The 21,242-nt window shown below is 36.0% G+C and overlaps 1 protein-coding gene across 1 annotated transcript; it reads left to right on the forward strand.

Annotated features, from left to right (window-relative positions):
- Positions 1 to 16,190: 16,190 nt before the first annotated feature.
- LOC6585869 (nucleoside diphosphate kinase 6) lies at positions 16,191 to 17,004 on the forward strand. Its single transcript, XM_002011457.4, has 2 exons — positions 16,191 to 16,575; positions 16,626 to 17,004. Exons 1-2 carry the CDS (start codon positions 16,367 to 16,369, stop codon positions 16,900 to 16,902), a joined length of 486 nt encoding a protein of 161 aa, XP_002011493.2. The 5' UTR covers positions 16,191 to 16,366; the 3' UTR covers positions 16,903 to 17,004.
- Positions 17,005 to 21,242: the final 4,238 nt, after the last annotated feature.

Consider the following 21,242-nt stretch of genomic DNA (forward strand, 5'->3'; position numbering starts at 1 on the left):
TCACGCTGATTGGCATATAAGGATGCTAGCCAGTGTTGCCAAATCAGCTCTTTTCCCGTCAAATCTGGCTTTTTTGAAAAGCCGATTACGGGAAAAATTCCAAAACAGCGGACAGGGGGAATTCTGGATTTTTTAAAGAATAATTTGCTTTATTTCCGCTTTTTTATTTATTGAAGAAATTTTCGTATTTTGTATGGATAATTCGTATGAAGAATGAAGTTTTCTTCATTGTAGTTAAATTAAAACCAAATAGATCAGTAATTCAATTTTCAATGAACGAACCAAGCGGTAATAATATGGAACTAACTAAACTAGGATATAATTTATATTTAATTCAGAACAACCTATTGTGAACAACAATATCGAACTTTTTGATTCTATGTAAATGAAACGAAAAGATTAAAAAATGTATGCAACTCTTTTGATAGAGTGTAGTACAATATCGAACTTTTTGATTCTATGTAAATGAAACGAAAAGATTAAAAAATGTATGCAACTCTTTTGATAGAATGTAGTACAAGAATTTATGTGTTGCCGACAAATTTTCAAATAGTAAAAAATGTTGATTCCTTTTCATGCATAAATATTTTTGGAGAACATTGATAGTATTGAGCCCCAATATAAGAACATCCACCCAATTCAGTAGGAAACTACTCAAGACGCTACAGAGTTTTGAGTTGAGAAGCGTGTTCTAAGGGTTTGATAGGATATAAAAAATTTAGGAACTTGGCCACTTTTGCATTGTTTTCTTTGCCAATGCCCAAGTGGGTAACATTTTTCGTCAGATCAATACTGTGATGCTTAACTCAATTTCAAGCATCTGGTGAAACATATATTATAAAACTTCACAGATACGGCTTGCGGTGTTTGAAGAAATGATGCCATGATTATAAGTTGTTAAAAATATATTGAAATATCAATCTAATCAAAGCAAAAAACATCAGCTTTTTTTCCGATTTTTTTCACAAAATTTCGGCTTTTTTTTAAAGTATCTTCCCACTAAAAACAGCTTTTTTGGCTCAACAAAAATTGGCAACACTGATGCTAGCACTAACCACTAACCAGAGACTCTAACTAGTGTCTCTATCGATAGTATAAAAAACAATCGATATGGACGCAGAAATATAAATATTCGATAGATCGATAGTTTTACAGCACTACTGTACAGGAGTCCTGCAATTCATCGATGGAAATATCGATAGTATCGATGGACTTTCTTTTGCTAGATAGATCGATGGAATTTTCTCAATGTCGATAAATCGCTACAGACGCCAAACCACAAGTAAGTTCATACGTTGATACTCAAACAAGAACGTTGCAGTTGGGCGTTACCGACTGAAGAATACTCATTCATTTTTGGTCAGTTCTTAGAACGTGATAACAGTACCCTAACTGCAAAGTTTGAATGCTTACCCTCAAATAATGTGAAAATTACAGGGTATTTTTCGAAATGCCACGCCCCTAAAGAGAAGTAAAAATTTTTTTTAGGTCATCGATAGAGGAGGTTACTGGTAACTTTACTATTTAAATTTGAAGCTTCTATTATACTTTAGGAGATATCAATTTTTGCGGTTTGCGGGTGGTCGACGCGGACCTACATACCAAATTTCAGCTTTCTAGCTCTTCAACTAACATGATTTCTGGCATATCGGAAAATGCATTTCCCATTTTCTATTTACCACATTATTTAAATTAAAACAAGTAAGAAGGCTCCAGTCGAGACTGCTCGACTAGGAGATACCCTGAACCCTCTAAGCTGATATTCTAATCATTCTGCACTTCTTTTATGCACACATACATACACATGCATCCACACGCACGCATAAGCCTGTGCTCTGCTAACTGAGCAGTAAGCAGCAACTGCGCTTGGGCTGTGCTGCAATGTGGGAAATATTATGAGATGTTATTTGTTGAATATTTTCTTTTGTAGACATACGATCTTAATAAAACTTTCAGAGCGTAATTATATGGTAAATATGTATGTACATTCCAGAGCACAAGTCTCTAGTACTTGAAATTTGAATTTGAATTTTTTACAAATTGGGGGAGAAGGGGGCGTGGTATCCAAAATCTGTAAATTACAAAATTTGTATCGATTAACTTTATATACATCGCAAATTTGAAGACTCCAGGTGTAAAAGTGTTCAAATTAGGCTGAAAACACAAAACATTTTTCGATTATTCACGATGAAAAAGTTATCGGATGATTTATCGAAAAAATAAAGCGAACTTGTACTGCGTATGGTACACACGAGTATGCATGCCAAATTTCAGCTCTCTCGCTCTTATAACTTCTGAGATCGACGCACTCATACGGACGGACGGACGGACAGACGGACAGGGCTATATCGACTCAGCTCGTCGCGCTGATCAAGAATATATATACTTTGTGGGGTCTGCCACGCCTCCTTCTGCCCGTTACATACTTTTTCACAAAAGCATTATACCCTGATTTCCCATTTTCAATGGGTTCAGGGTATAAAAAATTAATTAACATTTTTGATCCCATCTGGTAAGACTCATACAATTAATAGCAAACGCGTTTTTTCTAATTGTTTTGGATTTTAGATAAAAGTGCTTCTTCGCCTGCAGACGCCAATGAGGAATCTTCATTTGCTGTTGCGGTAGACACTGAAAATATTGTGCCTCCGAATAAGCGAAAGAAATGTGAGAGTATGGAAGTTTTTTGAAAAATGCAAAGTGAAATGCCTGTTGTGTGGGCAGCAATATAAAACGAGCGGGAACACATCAAATATGCAAGAGCATTTAAAGCGTGCACATCCTCTCAAAATTGTTGAACACAAATCGCAGACAATTGATTAATTTATTGAGCACACGGATTTATATGAACCCTCGTCATCCAGAAAGGCGTACCTAGACAAAAAACTGGCCGAAATGGTTGCAAGCGACTTGCACCTCAAAATATAAGCCCACTGGATTATTGGAAGGTAAATTTGTAATAAATAAATTTATTTCATATTATTGTCGTACACTATCATCTAGATTAACTCCATTCAATTCGAATCATTTGAAAAATGTGCAAAAAATTACTGATCATTCTTGCTAGCTCCACGGAGTCTGAACGTATTTTCAGCAAAGCAGGAGAAATTACTGCGCACAAACGGAGCAGTCTAAAGTCAAAAGCTGTCGATATGCAAATTTTCTTAACGCACAATAATTGGCTACATAATGGATCTCACGATAATTAATTTCAGTTTTAAGCTCAAGACTTTTGTGAAAGATAGTCAAGCTTTGTTTTTTAATTTTAAGTTAAATTTTAAGACTTGTTAATTACAGTCGAACTTTTTGTTTTTTAGTTATAAGATAAATATGAACCAAAGTTTAGTTTTAGGATAGACTTTTTTGTGATGGACTGGAATACAAATATTATTTTTATGAATTAAGACGAAAAATCGTGAATTGTTTTGAACTTACTAAGTATAAATGTTTATAAAGTTGATTCTTTTTTCTATGAATTTTCAACAATTTTTGAATGACGGAGCTATTTTCGATGGAACCATCGATACTATCGATATTTTAATCCATCGGACTCAAACAAAATCGATGGACGATCCATCGATGGTTTTGCAGCACTGCTGTACAGATATGGATTGCGCCGTCTTGGCAAATGTTGCCATAATAGCGAACTGCCAGAAAAATATATTAATCTTATTAGTTGCATCGATAAATATGCAACTTCTTCAGACAGTGACTTAGATAAAATAAGTGCACAATTACACATTTAATATTTATGCTTTCTTTCATGTTTGGCCGTTTTTTAAGCCTGTTTTTTAGAATCTATTCTAGCTTATATTTTTTAAGGAATTTGGCCTATTTTGTCGTTCAAAATCTGGGACCACTGCTCAGCATACATACATATGTACACATATAAATTATTATACAAATTCATGTTTATAAATGCGTATATTGATAAAATACTGTAATTACATATAATTAAAATTAGTTTACACACATTTTCAACAGAAAAGATGATCGTGGTGCACTAATAAGTTTATTAAATGCTTTGCAATATATCGGGTAGCGGACTGTAAAAACATTAAATGAACTACTCATTACTGTACTCATTATTGCCAAAATTATTGATGTAAGTCATGAAGGCTCATTTGAAAGTCACTCTAAAACTGAAACCATACAAAATTGATAATCTAGTAAATCGCGAGACAATTATCATCCCATCTCATACATACATATGTACATACACATATGTATGCAAGCTTTGTATGTGTATGTGCTCACTCAAAGGCCAATCAACGGTAAATTTTAGGCATTACAATTTGCTCAGGCAGCAAAAATTACGCACACAGGCCACAAATGCTCACACATTTTTCCAGAGACTGCAAGTATGTGTGTGCTTGCCCGTCGCGAAATCATATTCTTTATGCGCATCAACGCTTTCATACCCTTCCCACGAATAACCATCGAAACGCTTACATTTTGTTTGCATGAGCGTGATAAACGCTTTTATGATTTAGGTATATCCTTCACTCAAAAGTAAAAAGCTGGGATCGTCGCGAGCAAAATTCAATTTTTTTGCGCTGCTGAGTTGAGAGACCATAGAGAGAGATAGAGTGAGAGAGAGAGTAAGACAAATAGCGCATAGCCGTGCTTCATATATGTAAGAATGGCACCATTTCGTTTGAGCGCTTGCAGCGCACTGACTCTGTCGTGCAATATTTTCACTGCTCGAGCCTCAAGAGGCTGAGCCGAGCAAATACGAAGTTGCCTAGTCTCTTCAACGCATATTTTCGTCGTTGAAAAAATTTGTTCTAGATGTCTAGTCTATGTGTTCTCTGGTTAGTGGTAAAATAAAGCAGAGATTGGACAGAGTTTTTGGGATATTTTTTACAATATCGTTTACTATACGCTACTTTTAGCGACAGAATTCTTTATGTAGACTTTATGTATTTTAGGCTAATACATTTATTGACTAAAATACGGAGAGCATTCGCTGTCCAGAACTCAAACCAAAGAGTACATGCCTTTCAATTAAAAACGTTGTTTACATGGCCACCGTGACAAGTGTCACTTTTGTGCATTTTACATGGCTGCATACCTTTTGGCTGTTCGAGGCGGACAAGATGGCCCCGCCAATGAAGATCTAAAGAAAATTCTCAACTCTGTGGGTATGGAGGCCCACGCTAAGCGTCTGTCCCATGTCGTCAAGCAACAGCGACTGAAAAAGTAGCAGCAACTGCAGCAATAACAACAACAACAGCAAAAACAACAAAAGCAGCAACAGCGGCAGCAAAAGCAACAGAAACTGCAGCAATAACAACAACAACAGCGACAGCAGCAACAGCAACAACAAACCAGAATAACAACAAAAAAAAAGCCTGTGCGAAACCTGCACCGGCCACACCCAGCGCGCCAAGCTGGCCCCGGAAATCGACAGCGCTACTTAGGGCGCACACCGAAAACCAACAGAGGATGGAACCGACAGTGATACAAGGAGCACACAACTTAATATTATTATAGCCAGGAAGACCACTGCGTTGGTCGATTAGGTATGAGAAAATAACTAACAAACAAAAATATTACAAATAATTACAAACGCGATGCAATTATATTTGCTCATTACATCTATATATCTATATCTATATCTATATCTATATCTATATCTATATCTATATCTATATCTATATCTATATCTATATCTATATCTATATCTATATCTATATCTATATCTATATCTATATCTATATCTATATCTATATCTATATCTATATCTATATCTATATCTATATCTATATCTATATCTATATCTATATCTATATCTATATCTATATCTATATCTATATCTATATCTATATCTATATCTATATCTATATCTATATCTATATCTATATCTATATCTATATCTATATCTATATCTTATATCTATATCTATATCTATATCTATATCTATATCTATATCTATATCTATATCTATATCTATATCTATATCTATATCTATATCTATATCTATATCTATATCTATATCTATATCTATATCTATATCTATATCTATATCTATATATCTATATCTATATCTATATATATATATATATATATATATATATATATAAAACAGAGTTGTGTAAAAGTGTACCGAGACTTATAACTTGATATGTGCTGTACCAATTTTCATGGTTTTTATACCCTGAACCCATTTTCAATGGGAAATCAGGGTATAATGGTTTTGTTGAAATGTATGTAACAGGCAGAAGGAGGCGTGGCAGACCCCACAAAGTATATATATTCTTGATCAGGGCGACGAGCTGAGTTGATTTGGCCCTGTCCGTCTGTCTGTCCGTCTGTCCGTCCGTCCGTCTGTCCGTCTGTCCGTCTGTCCGTATGTATGAACGCGTCGATTTCAGAAGATATAAGAGCTAGAGACTTCAAACGGTAAATTTTAGGCATTACAATTTGCTCAGGCAGCAAAAATTACGCACACAGGCCACAAATGCTCACACATTTTTCCAGAGACTGCAAGTGTGTGTGTGCTTGCCCGTCGCGAAATCATATTCTTTATGCGCATCAACGCTTTCATACCCTTCCCACGAATAACCATCGAAACGCTTACATTTTGTTTGCATGAGCGTGATAAACGCTTTTATGATTTAGGTATATCCTTCACTCAAAAGTAAAAAGCTGGGATCGTCGCGAGCAAAATTCAATTTTTTTTGCGCTGCTGAGTTGAGAGACCATAGAGAGAGATAGAGTGAGAGAGAGAGAGTAAGACAAATAGCGCATAGCCGTGCTTCATATATGTAAGAATGGCACCATTTCGTTTGAGCGCTTGCAGCGCACTGACTCTGTCGTGCAATATTTTCACTGCTCGAGCCTCAAGAGGCTGAGCCGAGCAAATACGAAGTTGCCTAGTCTCTTCAACGCATATTTTCGTCGTTGAAAAAATTTGTTCTAGATGTCTAGTCTATGTGTTCTCTGGTTAGTGGTAAAATAAAGCAGAGATTGGACAGAGTTTTTGGGATATTTTTTACAATATCGTTTACTATACGCTACTTTTAGCGACAGAATTCTTTATGTAGACTTTATGTATTTTAGGCTAATACATTTATTGACTAAAATACGGAGAGCATTCGCTGTCCAGAACTCAAACCAAAGAGTACATGCCTTTCAATTAAAAACGTTGTTTACATGGCCACCGTGACAAGTGTCACTTTTGTGCATTTTACATGGCTGCATACCTTTTGGCTGTTCGAGGCGGACAAGATGGCCCCGCCAATGAAGATCTAAAGAAAATTCTCAACTCTGTGGGTATGGAGGCCCACGCTAAGCGTCTGTCCCATGTCGTCAAGCAACAGCGACTGAAAAGTAGCAGCAACTGCAGCAATAACAACAACAACAGCAAAAACAACAATAGCAGCAACAGCGGCAGCAAAAGCAACAGAAACTGCAGCAATAACAACAACAACAGCGACAGCAGCAACAGCAACAACAAACCAGAATAACAAAAAAAAAAGCCTGTGCGAAACCTGCACCGGCCACACCCAGCGCGCCAAGCTGGCCCCGGAAATCGACAGCGCTACTTAGGGCGCACACCGAAAACCAACAGAGGATGGAACCGACAGTGATACAAGGAGCACACAACTTAATATTATTATAGCCAGGAAGACCACTGCGTTGGTCGATTAGGTATGAGAAAATAACTAACAAACAAAAATATTACAAATAATTACAAACGCGATGCAATTATATTTGCTCATTACATCTATATATCTATATCTATATCTATATCTATATCTATATCTATATCTATATCTATATCTATATCTATATCTATATCTATATCTATATCTATATCTATATCTATATCTATATCTATATCTATATCTATATCTATATCTATATCTATATCTATATCTATATCTATATCTATATCTATATCTATATCTATATCTATATCTATATCTATATCTATATCTATATCTATATCTATATCTATATCTATATCTATATCTATATCTATATCTATATCTATATCTATATCTATATCTATATCTATATCTATATCTATATATCTATATCTATATCTATATATATATATATATATATATATATATATAAAACAGAGTTGTGTAAAAGTGTACCGAGACTTATAACTTGATATGTGCTGTACCAATTTTCATGGTTTTTATACCCTGAACCCATTTTCAATGGGAAATCAGGGTATAATGGTTTTGTTGAAATGTATGTAACAGGCAGAAGGAGGCGTGGCAGACCCCACAAAGTATATATATTCTTGATCAGGGCGACGAGCTGAGTTGATTTGGCCCTGTCCGTCTGTCTGTCCGTCTGTCCGTCTGTCCGTCCGTCCGTCTGTCCGTCTGTCCGTCTGTCCGTATGTATGAACGCGTCGATTTCAGAAGATATAAGAGCTAGAGACTTCAAAATTTTTTTAAAATGTTCGTAATTACAGCGCGCATATCAAGTTTATCATTAAAAATCGATAACTCATCCCGATCTTTTTTTTATCGATAAAAAACCTTATCGAAAACCAGTTATAAAATTATATCTTCTACACCTTTATTGCTAGAGTCTCCAAATTTTTAATGTATGCCTATATGCAATTTATACAATTTCGGTTTTTGTTAAAATTTACCCCCCACCCCTAAATTCACCCCCTCACCCTCACTTTTGTAAAAAGCGTATTTCAAATACTAGAGACTTGTGCTTTAGAATGTGCACACATTTTTACCATATGATTACGCTCTGAAAGTTTTATTAAGATTGTACGTCTAGAAATTAAATTATTCAACAAATAAATTCTTATAATATTGCCCACACTGCAACGCAGCCCAAGCGCAGTCGCTGCTTACTGCGCAGTTAGCAGGCGCGTTCTAATACGTGCGTGTGTATGTTTTGAAAAGAAGTGCAGACTGATTAGAATATCAGCTTAGAGGGTTCAGGGTATCTCCTAGTCGAGCAGTCTCGACTAGAGCTTTCTTACTTGTTGATTTGTTGGATTTGTCTCCGCCACGAGTAGGATAGTAGATCTTAAAAATACTGAAAAAATTTTACGAATACTTGAAAAACGCGTTTTTTTCCCTAAAGATTCAAATTTCCATTTATACTAGTAGGCTTGATAACAGTGACAGTTTTCGGTCCTGCTCTCATATTATACAATAGTATAGAAGTAAATAAGCAAATGTAGTCAGTCAGTCTACGGCACAGCCTCAGGCGAACCTGACTATTCATAAAAAAAACACATTTGATAAAAATAATACGCGTGCGTACAAAAGCTAAATATCTCGAAAGTTCAGGTATTTGTTTGTCTCAAACATAAATTTGTGTAAATTATTGGTATTTATATTTCTCGATTGTTTTATGTGGTTTTGTGCGAGGACATATTCAGTGTTACTATTGATAAAAATGCCGCGTCCTAGAAGATCTAATCTTTCCCGGCGGACCCATAATGCAATTAGGCATCGGAATATCGCGAGTCAATTATCTGACGAAGAACGAGAAATCGCCCGAGAAGAGCGCCGCGTTAGTACCCAGCAAAGAAGGGCCTTAATTCGTGCTTCTCAAAGAGAGGCAGCCCGTGAAACGGCAATAAGAAATGGTTCAAGGATTTGTTTGAATCGAGCAGCCTTTCGATATGATTGCACCATTGACTACAGCTTGAATCGTTTAGTTTGCATTGGTCCAATGGACGTTGTTTGCCAGCATTGTGGCGCATTGAAGTTTGCTGGTGAAACGCCCGGTTTGTGCTGCCTTAGTGGTAAAGTGACATTGCCATTAGTGGTCCCGCCACCAGAGCCATTGCGTTCCCTGCTTTATGGCGAAACACTAGAATCACGACATTTTCTAGCGAACACTCAAAAATACAATGCCTGTTTCCAAATGACTTCTTTTGGGGCGGAAATTATTGGAGACGGATATAATCCGACATTTAAGGTAATTTACGTTAAAATTTTTATTTTCTATGATTGTAAAAAAAAAAAAAAAATTTGGAATGATGTAGTTTGCTAGATTTCTGTAAAAAGTGTTTGTAAATCTAACTATAACTATGGCTGTGAATTTAAAGATTCAAGGCCAGATTTGCCATCGCATTGGATCATTGCAACCTATTGAAGATGCACAGCACAAATTCTTGCAAATATACTTCATGGGCAATATGGAAGAACAACTTGACCGGCGTCAAGAAATCAACACAGCTATGAAAACAGCAATTCTCCAAAATTTGCAGCAAATGCTTCACGAACATCATGCATTGGTCAAGCTGTTCAAGACTGCTGTAGAGCGCATGCCAAGGGATGACTATAAAGTAGTAATCAGAGCAGATAAAACACCAGCTGGAACACATGAACGCACATTTAATGCTCCAACAATCGATGAAGTCGCAATCCTGATTGTTGGTGAAAGCTTGGAAGCACGCGATATTGTGCTTACACGACGCAGTACTGGGCAACTACAAAGAATATCTGAAACGCACCGTTCATATGACGCTTTACAATACCCGCTGATGTTTTGGCAAGGAGACGATGGATATCACTTTAATATCAAAATGATTAATCCATTAAAATCAATCATTGTTTTCATTTTAACTTTATATACATTTCATTCTGTTTGCTTTTTTTATACACAAAAAGTTATCACTCTTGATTTAGCAGAGAGTAGCTGTGAGAGTCGTAAACCTATTAGGGGTTCTAAAATACAATTTTTACGATCAACAAATCACAGGGCCAATCTTTGACTATTTGTGGCCTCAATCTAGAAAATGCGTGTTTTTCTCATGGTCAATTGTACGTGGCATACTCACGTGTTGGCAAACCATCCGTATTATTTGTTCTTGCACCTGACCAAAAAACGAAGAATGTCGTTTACCACAAGGTGCTTGAATGAAAATCCGATTAATAAATTAATCAGAGTGTATCCCAACCTGAACAACATAGCTTTCAACAATTTTTTACCTAGAAATGATGAATAGGGCAATGCAACGTTTGCCGGGCCAGCTAGTATAAGATATAAAATTGAATGGAAAGAATTTTTACAAAAATATCTCTATATATAAAACAATCTCATTTTTAAACATATAACGATAATTAGATATACAAATCTTTAAGAATTATGAAAAATGAAAGAAAAACTAGACGCAGTGGAGTCTTACATCGAATAAAAAAACTTAGGCTGAACTGCATAAGATACTGTACGGATCCCATCAACTAAGTTGGGATAACATACCCAAACCCAAAAAACAATTGAATGTACTAAAAAAGAAGTGTCCAGCAGACTGCGAGGGCCCTCTTTTTAGTCCTCATTGTGTTAATTACAGCGCGGATATCGAGTTTATCATTAAAAATCGATAACTCATCCCGATCTTTTTTTATCGGTAAAAAAAACCTTATCGAAAACCAGTTATAAAATTATATCTTCTACACCTTTATTGCTAGAAGCTCCAAATTTTTAATGTATGCTTATATGCAATTTATACAGTTTCGGTTTTTGTTAAAATTTACCCTCCGCCCCTATATTCACCCCCTCACCATCACTTTTGTAAAAGGCGTATTTCAAATACTAGAGGCTTGTGCTTTGGCAATGCATATCCATGTTATAATCATAATCTGAAAGTTTCATGAAGATCGTATGCCCACAACAAAATGTTATTAAACAATTAAATGCTCATAGTAAGCGCGCACTGCGCCCATGCGTGTTTATGCGTGGGTGCTTGTGTGTGTATGTGTTTGTGTATGTGTGTGTATGTGTGTGTGTATGCGTTTGTGTTTGTATGCGTGTGTGTGTGTATGTATGCCTTGTGTGCGTGCGTGCGTGTGTGTGTGTGTGCGTATTTCTTGTGTAAGCTGAAGGACGCGAAAAATTATTGAAATAGCTATTTCTCCAAGGGTTCAGGGGATCTCGTAGTCGAGCAGTCTCGACTAGAGATTTCTTACTTGTTAAGTTAAATTTATGAAATGAGGAATGAATTTCAATCGAATATATATATAATTTAATTTTGTTAAGAATATAAACATTAAATACATATATAAACAAGTAAGAAAGCTCTAGTCGAGACTGCTCGACTACGAGATCCCCTGAACCCTTGGAGCAATAGATATTTCAATACTTTTTCGCGACTTTCAGCTTACACAAGCAACACGCACACACACACACACACACGCACGTACGCACACACAGGTATACATACACACACACGCATACAGACACACATACACACACACACGCATACAGACACAAACGCATACACACACACACATACACATACAAGCAACCACGCATAAACACGCATGGGCTGCAGTGTGCGCTTACTATGAGAACTTAATTGTTTAATAACTTTTTTTATGGACGTACGATCTTCATGAAACTTTTAGATTATGATTATAACATGAATATGCATGTAATTGCCAAAGCACAAGTCTCTAGTATTTGAAATACGCTTTTTACAAAAGTGAGGGTGAGGGGGTGAATTTAGAGGTGGGGGTAAATTTTAACAAAAACCGAAATTGTATAAATTGCATATAAGCATACATTAAAAATTTGGAGACTCTAGCAATAAAGGTGTAGAAGATATAATTTTATAACTGGGTTTCGATAAGGTTTTTTATCGATAAAAAAAGATCGAGATGAGTTATCGATTTTTAATGATAAACTTGATATGCGCGCTGTAATTACGGACATTTTAAAAAAAATTTGAAGTCTCTAGCTCTTATATCTTCTGAAATCGACGCGTTCATACATACGGACAGACGGACAGACGGACAGACAGACGGACAGGGCCAAATCAACTCAGCTCGTCACCCTGATCAAGAATATATATACTTTGTGGGGTCTGCCACGCCTCCTTCTCCCTGTTACATACATTTCAACAAAACCATTATACCCTGATTTCCCATTGAAAATGGGTTCAGGGTATAAAAAAAAATTTTCCGATGTTTGTTTTTGATTAAAAAACATCGATGTCATCAAACTAGTGATGGCACGATTAATCATTTGATACACATTTATCGATTATTTTGTTTCAATTCACGATTTAATTGTATCGCAAAATGGGTTTTGAATAATCGAGACAATCGATGATTTGCTCAAAAAAACGCATCGCTATAAGCAACATTGGCGCGCAAAAGTTGGAAAGCGAAGCGTAATTATGGCACCAACAAATAGTTAAGTTATGAAGCGAATACGACAAGAAATGGCGGAGCTTTCAGATATAAATGAAAGTTTAGGAAGCACTAGTGACGGCTCATCTACTCGCGAAGTTGAGTTCGATTTATGGACCCACCGCAAGGCACTGGCCCACAAAACCAGTAGGAAAGACGGTAACCATTTTCAAATTCAAGACGAGCACAGTCTTTTTTTAAATGCTCCTGTTTTTGAATTGAAGCGTAATGTCGTCAACGCCTGGGAGGAGATGCGTCCTGTATACCCTAAGCTATATCACTAACCAGAGAACACATAGACTAGACAACTAGTGGAAAGCTTTTTGCACGCTTTTTTTGAGGCTTCAGAACCCCTGACAGCTTTGGACTCGCTCGGCTCCTTACTTTTAGGCTCGAGCTACGAAAAAATACGAACGCACAATCATTTCGCTTCATGCGCTCGACCGAGATGGTCAACTTTTGAACAAAAGATCCCTCTATGCTCAATGTTCCCTTGCTCTCTCTCTCTCTCGATGCTCTCTGCTCTCTCGAATGTGTATATGTATGTATGCATGTGAGCACAAGCAGCAGCTCACGAAAATTGAAATTTCTTCGCAGCAAGAACCCATGCCTTCCCTTCTGAGTGAAGTGTATTCCAAACTCTTCAAGCCGTTTGCCATGCGTTTGCGTTATTATTTGTGGGAAGAGTATGAAAGCGTTGGTGCGCATAATGAAAATGTTTTCGCGACGAGCATGCACACACACACGTACAGTATGCTACATGTACTATGAGCATTTGTATGCCTGTGTGCAAAGCCCTTGCTGGCTATAGTAATTTGAAATCCTAGCATTTGCATTTGGTCGATCTTGTGAAGTGCTCACACTTACATAAATATGTTTGATTGTGTGTACGCAGGGGCCGCGATGCTCACAAATGATGGGGTTATCATTGTAGAAGCAGCTCAGTGCCTTTATATGTATGTGCGTGTGTGTATGTTTATAAGTATATGCATGCGACATGAGCATTGACGTGTGCCTACGACAACTTAGAATTGTGCGAACGATTTTGGGTTTGACCGGAAGAGGCGCGCTTATAAGTTGTCAGGGGTTCTGAAGCCTCAAAAAAGCGTTGCAAAAAGCTTTCCACTAGTTGTCTAGTCTATGTGTTCTCTGGTTAGTGGCTATATGTTATAGCTTGTCGGTATTGTTTTTTAATAGGCACTTCGGTACCATCCCAACGTCTTTTTTCCATGGTGGGTGCCACATTAACCCAAAAAAGGAACAGGTTAACAACAGAGCACCTTTCACAACTACTATTTCTTAACTCAATTTTAAATAAATAAACATTTATATTCTTTACTGTTCTTGTTGCTATTGTTGCTTCTAAAAGGAGTTCATAAAAAAATAAATTAAACGCATTCAAAAAAATCATTAGATTAATCGATTTTTTTTCCATTTTTCCGCGATTAAATGCAATTAATCTTTAAAGCACCTAAAATAAATCATATGATTAAATAATCGAACAATGATTTTTTTTCACTACATCAAACATCAATGTTTCTCCAGTACTAGATTTTCGCGCAACAAAATTTGTGTATAAATTAGTGATGAAATAAGCATCGATGCATCCAGCATCGATGATTTATTACAAATGTTTACCGATGTTTTCGCTGATACCGATGTTTAATGATGCATCGATGTTTTGCAAAACATCGCAACCTTTTTCTTTTTGAAAGGGTGAAAAGTACCTACCCTAATTTATTCAAAATTGCAATGACATTTTTTCTGTTGATTGTATCTTCTGCTCCTTATAAAATAGTATGTAATTCAGTATAATTTTTTGAAATGTATAAGACTGCTATGAAAGCATAAGATATCTCTCCTATGTTAAAAATTTGAAAGTTAGATCTTATGCAAAGTACTGCTATGAAAGCTCATTTGTATTTTTATAACCTGAACCCATTTTCAATGGGAAATCAGGGTATAATGGTTTTGTTGAAATGTATGTAACAGGCAGAAGGAAGCGTGGCAGACCCCACAAAGTATATATATTCTTGATCAGGGCGACGAGCTGAGTTTATTTGGCCCTGTCCGTCTGTCCGTATGTTTGAACGCGTCGATTTCCGAAGATATAAGAGCTAGAGACTTCAAATTTTTTTAAAAATGTTCGTAATGACAGCGCGGATATCGAGTCTATCATTAAAAATCGATAACTCATCCCGATCTTTTTTTTTTATCGATAAAACACCGTATCTTCTACACCATTATTGCTAGTCTCCAAATTTTTAATGTATGCTTATATGCAATTTATATAATTTAGATTTTTGTTAAAATTTACCCTCCGCCCCTATATTCACCCCCTCACCATCACTTTTGTAAAAGGCGTATTTCAAATACTAGAGACTTGTGCTTTGGCGAATACATGCATATCCATGTTATAATCATAATCTGAAAGTTTCATGATCGTATGTCCACAAAAAAAGTTATCAATCAATTGAGTTCTCATAGTAAGCGCACACTGCAGCCCATGCGTGTTTATGCTTGTGTGTGTGTATGTGTGTGTAAATGTTTATGTGTATGTGTGTGTGTGTGTATGTGTGTGTATGTATATATGTATGCCTGTGCGTGCGTGTGTGTGTGTGTGTGCGTGTTTCTTGTGTAAGCTGAAGGACGCGAAAAATTATTGAAATAGCTATTACTCCAAGGGTTCAGGGGATCTCGTAGTCGGGCTTCTCGACTAGAGCTTTCTTACTTGTTTATTTTTATTTTTGTTAAATAATGTTGAATACTTTTAAGTTTTGTTTTATTTTTAAATAATAAAAATACCATGAGAGCACCAGTAAATAAGTAAAAATATGAAAAAAAAAAATACATCGATGCATCGAATATTCAATCCGATGTATTAATCCAACATCGATGCTTGATTTTGAAAACATTGATGGACATCGACATCGATGCTTTCATTCAACTTTACATCACTAGTATAAATAAGTTGTATGGTTAGTGGTGGTACTGATATTATTCTTCTAGTGTTAATGACAATCGATAAAAACGCAAAAAGATAATATTGGATATATCGATAATGATATCGAAAGCTCAAGTCAAAAGTGTAATTAAGTTGCTTACAATTTATGCGCTGCAAAGTAACGAAGTTTAAATCGTACAAACTAAGTAGTTAGAACTCTGTTTCCTTCGAATATATTTTTTTAATTATATTGTCGAAAAAGTAGACTAACCAGTTGCTTTAAATGTATAACATGGAAATTACTTTGGCACTATTGAAACCGCATATTGTACGTAACACATATGCGGTACACCAGCTAAAAGCCCAAATGGAAAGCAATTTTAATATCTTAGCAGCTAAGGATTTGCGTGTTACTAAGGAGCTATCAGAGTGTTTTTACGTGGAACACAAAGACAAATTTTTTTATTATCGTTTAACTAGTTTCATGCAAAGGTATAGTAATTCCATTGAAATCAATATATTTTTACAGATTTTCGTTTTAGCGGTTTCTGCTCCGCTTTTATACTACAATCTGAGTCATGTATACAAAAATGGCGTCAGCTTATGGGCCCCACCAAAGTGTTTAAAGCGGTGTATACCGATCCCAACTGCATACGGGCGCTTTACGGTCTATCAGACACTCGCAATGCCTGTCATGGATCAGATAGCACAGTTTCGGCGCTGCGAGAGATTGGCATAATATTTCCAGAATTCGATATAAGCAGTGTCAATAATCAATCCAAAGTAATAAATAAATGTGTACATATCAAGAAAGCATAACAAAGTTGTTAATATGTACTTTATGTAGTCTGTAACAAATTATAACACAGTCAATATTTAAATATATAATAAATTAAAAAAAATGCGTGAATCTGTCTGAAATAGCTCTTTTTATGTATCCATCTGAAAAAATTGAATTTAGAATTAAAATGTGAAACAAATGATTTTACCACCTTTTTTAAACATGTATGTATATCAAATGAATCTAATTTCAAAATTTCATCAGATTGATGCATTTTTAAAGTTTTTACAGGCATTTTAACGTCGAATTGGCCAACATGTATCCAACATGCTTCTACGTACATAACATTGACATGTACACGTACATATACATATGTACATATGTAAATATTGATTCTCATGCACATGTACATGGACTTAAATATAAACCTTATTTTTATTTACTTAAAACCCGTATTTTTATCATTTTATGCTACATCATATCACTAACCAGAGAACACATAGACCGGACAAGTAGTGTAAAGCGTTTTGCACACTTTTTTTCGGGAGTTATCTCCCAGACACTTCGTATTTGCTCGGCTCCTCACTTTTTGGGTTCGGGCTACGAAAAAATACGAAAGCACAATCATTTCGCTTCATGCCGCATGAATCATGCGCTCGACCGAGATGGTCGATTGTTGAACAAAAGATCCCTCTGCGCTGAATGTTTCCCTTGCTCTCTCTCTCTCACGATGCTCTCTGCTCTCTCAAATATGTATATGTATGTATGCATGTGAGCACAAGCAGCGCTCACAAAAATTGAAATTTCTTCGCAGCGAGAACCCATGCCTTAACTTCTGTGTGAAGAGTATACCGAACTTTTCAAACCGTTTGCCATGCGTTTTCGTTATTATTTGTGGGAAGGGTATGAAAGCGTTGGTGCGCATAATGAAAATGTTTTCGCGACGAGCATGCACACACACACTTACAGTATGCTATATGTACTATGAGCATTTGTATGCCTGTGTGCGAAGCTCTTGCTGCCTATAGCAATTTTAAATCCCAGCATGGGAAGCGCTGCTCACAATTATGGGATATAACTTGTGGAAACATTTGTATGCCTCTGTGCCTTTACATGTGCGGGTCTGTATATCTTTGTTTGTATGTTTGGGAGATGAACATTGGCGTGTGCCTACCTCAACTTTTAATGGTGTGAACGATTTTGGGTTTTAATTGAAGAGGCGCTTTTATTTAAATAGCTGACTATCTAAAGCTGACTAAGTTATTTTACTTGCATACACCTGTATATGTATGTACATATATGAACGGGTGCTAGGGATCGAAAATCGCATCCCATTTTGCCCACTGAGTTTAATCAGGTATTACATTTCTTTAAAAATGCATTCTGATAGGCAAAACCACAATCATTGACATGAAATCAGGTGCTTAACCCTTTATATGGCCGTGTTGCATATCTGCAACATACCCTTTAAAATGTATTTTTTCGCAATGCAAATCGAAAAAATCGAATTTTGCTTTTGGTTGTACATCTGAAACATACGCATTTTATATATTATTTGCTTTGGGCACTCTTCTAGATGTTTTGAAAAACATATGTTCACTTTCCCACCAATTTTGTGAGAAGCAAATGTTGTGTGGGGTGATAAGATTAAAAATATAGATATTTCTTTACGAAAAACTTAAGAAAAACAAAGGTAAATATGTTTCAAATGCGTGGGTTATCAAGTTTTCATGTTGTGTATTGTGTGTAGATTCGAAAAATCGGTATGTTGCAGATATACATCAAACAACTATTCGAAGTTATATTGTGCAGAATTTATTTTGTTGTATATATGCAACATAGAGTATTTCTGTTTATATTATATGTTTTTATGTGTTTATACATATGGTTATATGTTGTTATGTGTCATAGAACTTGTCTTGGGTCTGTTGTATGTGTTTTTTGAGACTACATATATACAAATAGCACTTCTTACGCAGGAAATATGACAAGAAAAGGTTTAACACCTTCACAGGTTGAAAATTATTTCAACAGTTTAGATAGCGAGGATGAACTTGACTTTTCTGCTGATGAGGATAGCGATTTTTATCCAGATGAGAAAGAAGCAAGAAGTACAGATGAAGATGACATCGATGACCAAAATCCACCGAGTAATGCCTTAGACGTTTCAAACTCAAACCTCATGAATGATTCTGAACCAAATGTTACCAGTAATGACCCTGATCTGAAAAGAAAGTTGCTATGGAGACAACGCAGTTTAATTTTGAAAGAAAATCAACTGCAGTTTCTCGGGAGTACTATGTTGCATCCGGAACTAATGGAACTATCTATGAAATTACAATCGAAACAAATCTTTATATTCGGCAAAAAGACCTTAACGCAAATTTCAATTTTACGTCCTTAGATATCCGACAGTTTGTTGGAATAAAATTATGCATGTCAATTTCGCGTCTTCCAATAATTACTCAATATTGGTCAACAATAATTGGAGTGCCAGCGATACAGAATATTATGTCGCAAAAAACATTTGAGATGATTAGGCGTCACATTCACTTTAACAACAATGACAATGCCCTGCCATTGTCACACTTCTGTCATGATCGGTTATTCAAAATCAGGCCAATAATAGATGAACTAAACAAAAATTATAAAAAATAAAAGGAGCAGACGTTGGCAAGTCCGGGTTTTTTAATCACCTGCTGGACTTGACAGTCAGCAACGCTTGGTTGTTTTATAAACGAGTGCAAAAAGAAAATGCATCGACAAAAAAACTTTTAAGCTTATCAGAGTTTCGGCTAGACATCGCTGAAGTTTTGAGAAAAGTAGACACAAAATCTAAAACTGGAAAGCGAAGTTATTCTGTTGAAAATGAATTGCAGAAAAAAAAGCAGAGTGGTCCAACTCAACACGTATCAAATCAAATGGTGCGTCAAGATCAGGTTGGGCATTGGGCAACGTGGACTGATAACAGAAACAGATGCAAATATCCAAACTGAACTGGTTTTTCACAGATAATGTGCGAAAAATGTGGCGCAGCACTCTGCTTTAACAAAAGAAATAATTGTTTCAAAAATTTTCATTTACATTAAAATAACTCCACTTTTTTACTTAAATGTGTTATATAATTAATTAATAATATTATTAAACTAACTTTGAAAAATACTTGGTTTTACTTCTTACAATACACTATGAAATACTTCAATTATTTTCACCACAAGCCTATCTGTTGCATATATGCAACAATCCGTTTATCCTTAAATAAATGTCTATAAAAGTAAAATTAAAAAAAAAAAGAAAAAAAAGTTGAAATTTTTATTTTTATTTTTTTATTTAATAAAAGAAACCGCGTCAAAATCGGACGTGGTGCCATATAAAGCTTAAAGATAAGCGCGAGTTCCCCGCCAGTCAGTATACCACACACATACATACATATGTGTATGTGTATGAGTTACTCGCCGGCATAATAGTTTGGGGCTGGTTTTCATGGCAAGGTGTTGAATTGCACCATCGGATTGACGGCATAATGGACAGATTCCTGTAAAAGGAAATATTGAGTAGTGTTATGCTACCATATGCCGACGACAACATGCCTTTAAAATGGAAATTCCAACAGGATAAAGATCCTAAATAGGGCTCCCCAGTAGTTAAGGATTGGTTTCATGCAAATAGAATTGACGTTATTGAGTGTCCAAGTGAGTCTCCAGATCTCAATCCATTGGAGAACCTTTGTGGACGCCTGAAAAGGGAAATTTCCAAGACTAGCTGCTTCAATGAGATCCCAATTATTGGAAAATACTCAAAAGGAATGGAGCACCATTTCTGTGGAAATGTGTAGAGATTTAATGTCCTCTTTGCCCCGAAGGATTGGCAAAATCTTTGCGAATATAAGCGGACATACAAGGTATTACCCACATTCATCTAAATATATTCTAAAAATTTCATGATATTTCGGAAAATTTAATTTTTATACTCATTCACGAACGTGAATTAGTATATTGGTTTTGTGAAATGTCCGTCCGTCTGTCCCGCCCACTATGGGCGTGGCTAATAAAAAAAATGCATTTTCCGATATGCCAGAAATCATGTTACTTGAAAAGCTAGAAAGCTGAAATTTGGTATGTAGGTCCCCGTTGACCACCCTAAATCACGAGCTATGGCGGATATATCTCCGCCCATTGAGGGCGTGGCAAATCGGATAAAACTGTACCTCCAAGAGTTTTACAGCTAGAGCTCTGAAATTTTGCGCGTCAGCTAATGTTATGATTCTATAAAGTCTAAAGACAAAATTATATGTCTTCGCCCATTAGTGGCGTGGCAAATCGGACCTGAAGATATAGTGATTTTGAGAATTCAGCTATATTTTGGACACTATTGATGC

Source organism: Drosophila mojavensis, unplaced genomic scaffold (genome assembly GCF_018153725.1).
Source record: "Drosophila mojavensis isolate 15081-1352.22 unplaced genomic scaffold, ASM1815372v1 contig_72, whole genome shotgun sequence".
NCBI classification, from domain to species: Eukaryota; Metazoa; Arthropoda; class Insecta; order Diptera; family Drosophilidae; genus Drosophila; species Drosophila mojavensis.

Excerpts from the sequence above, each read along its gene's own strand:
- LOC6585869 (XM_002011457.4), top strand. The coding sequence starts at position 16,367 with ATGTATAACATGGAAATTACTTTGGCACTATTGAAACCGCATATTGTA. Across the intron at positions 16,576-16,625 it reads TTAACTAGTTTCATGCAAAG|CGGTTTCTGCTCCGCTTTTA; the intron begins GTATAGTAATTC and ends TTTTCGTTTTAG.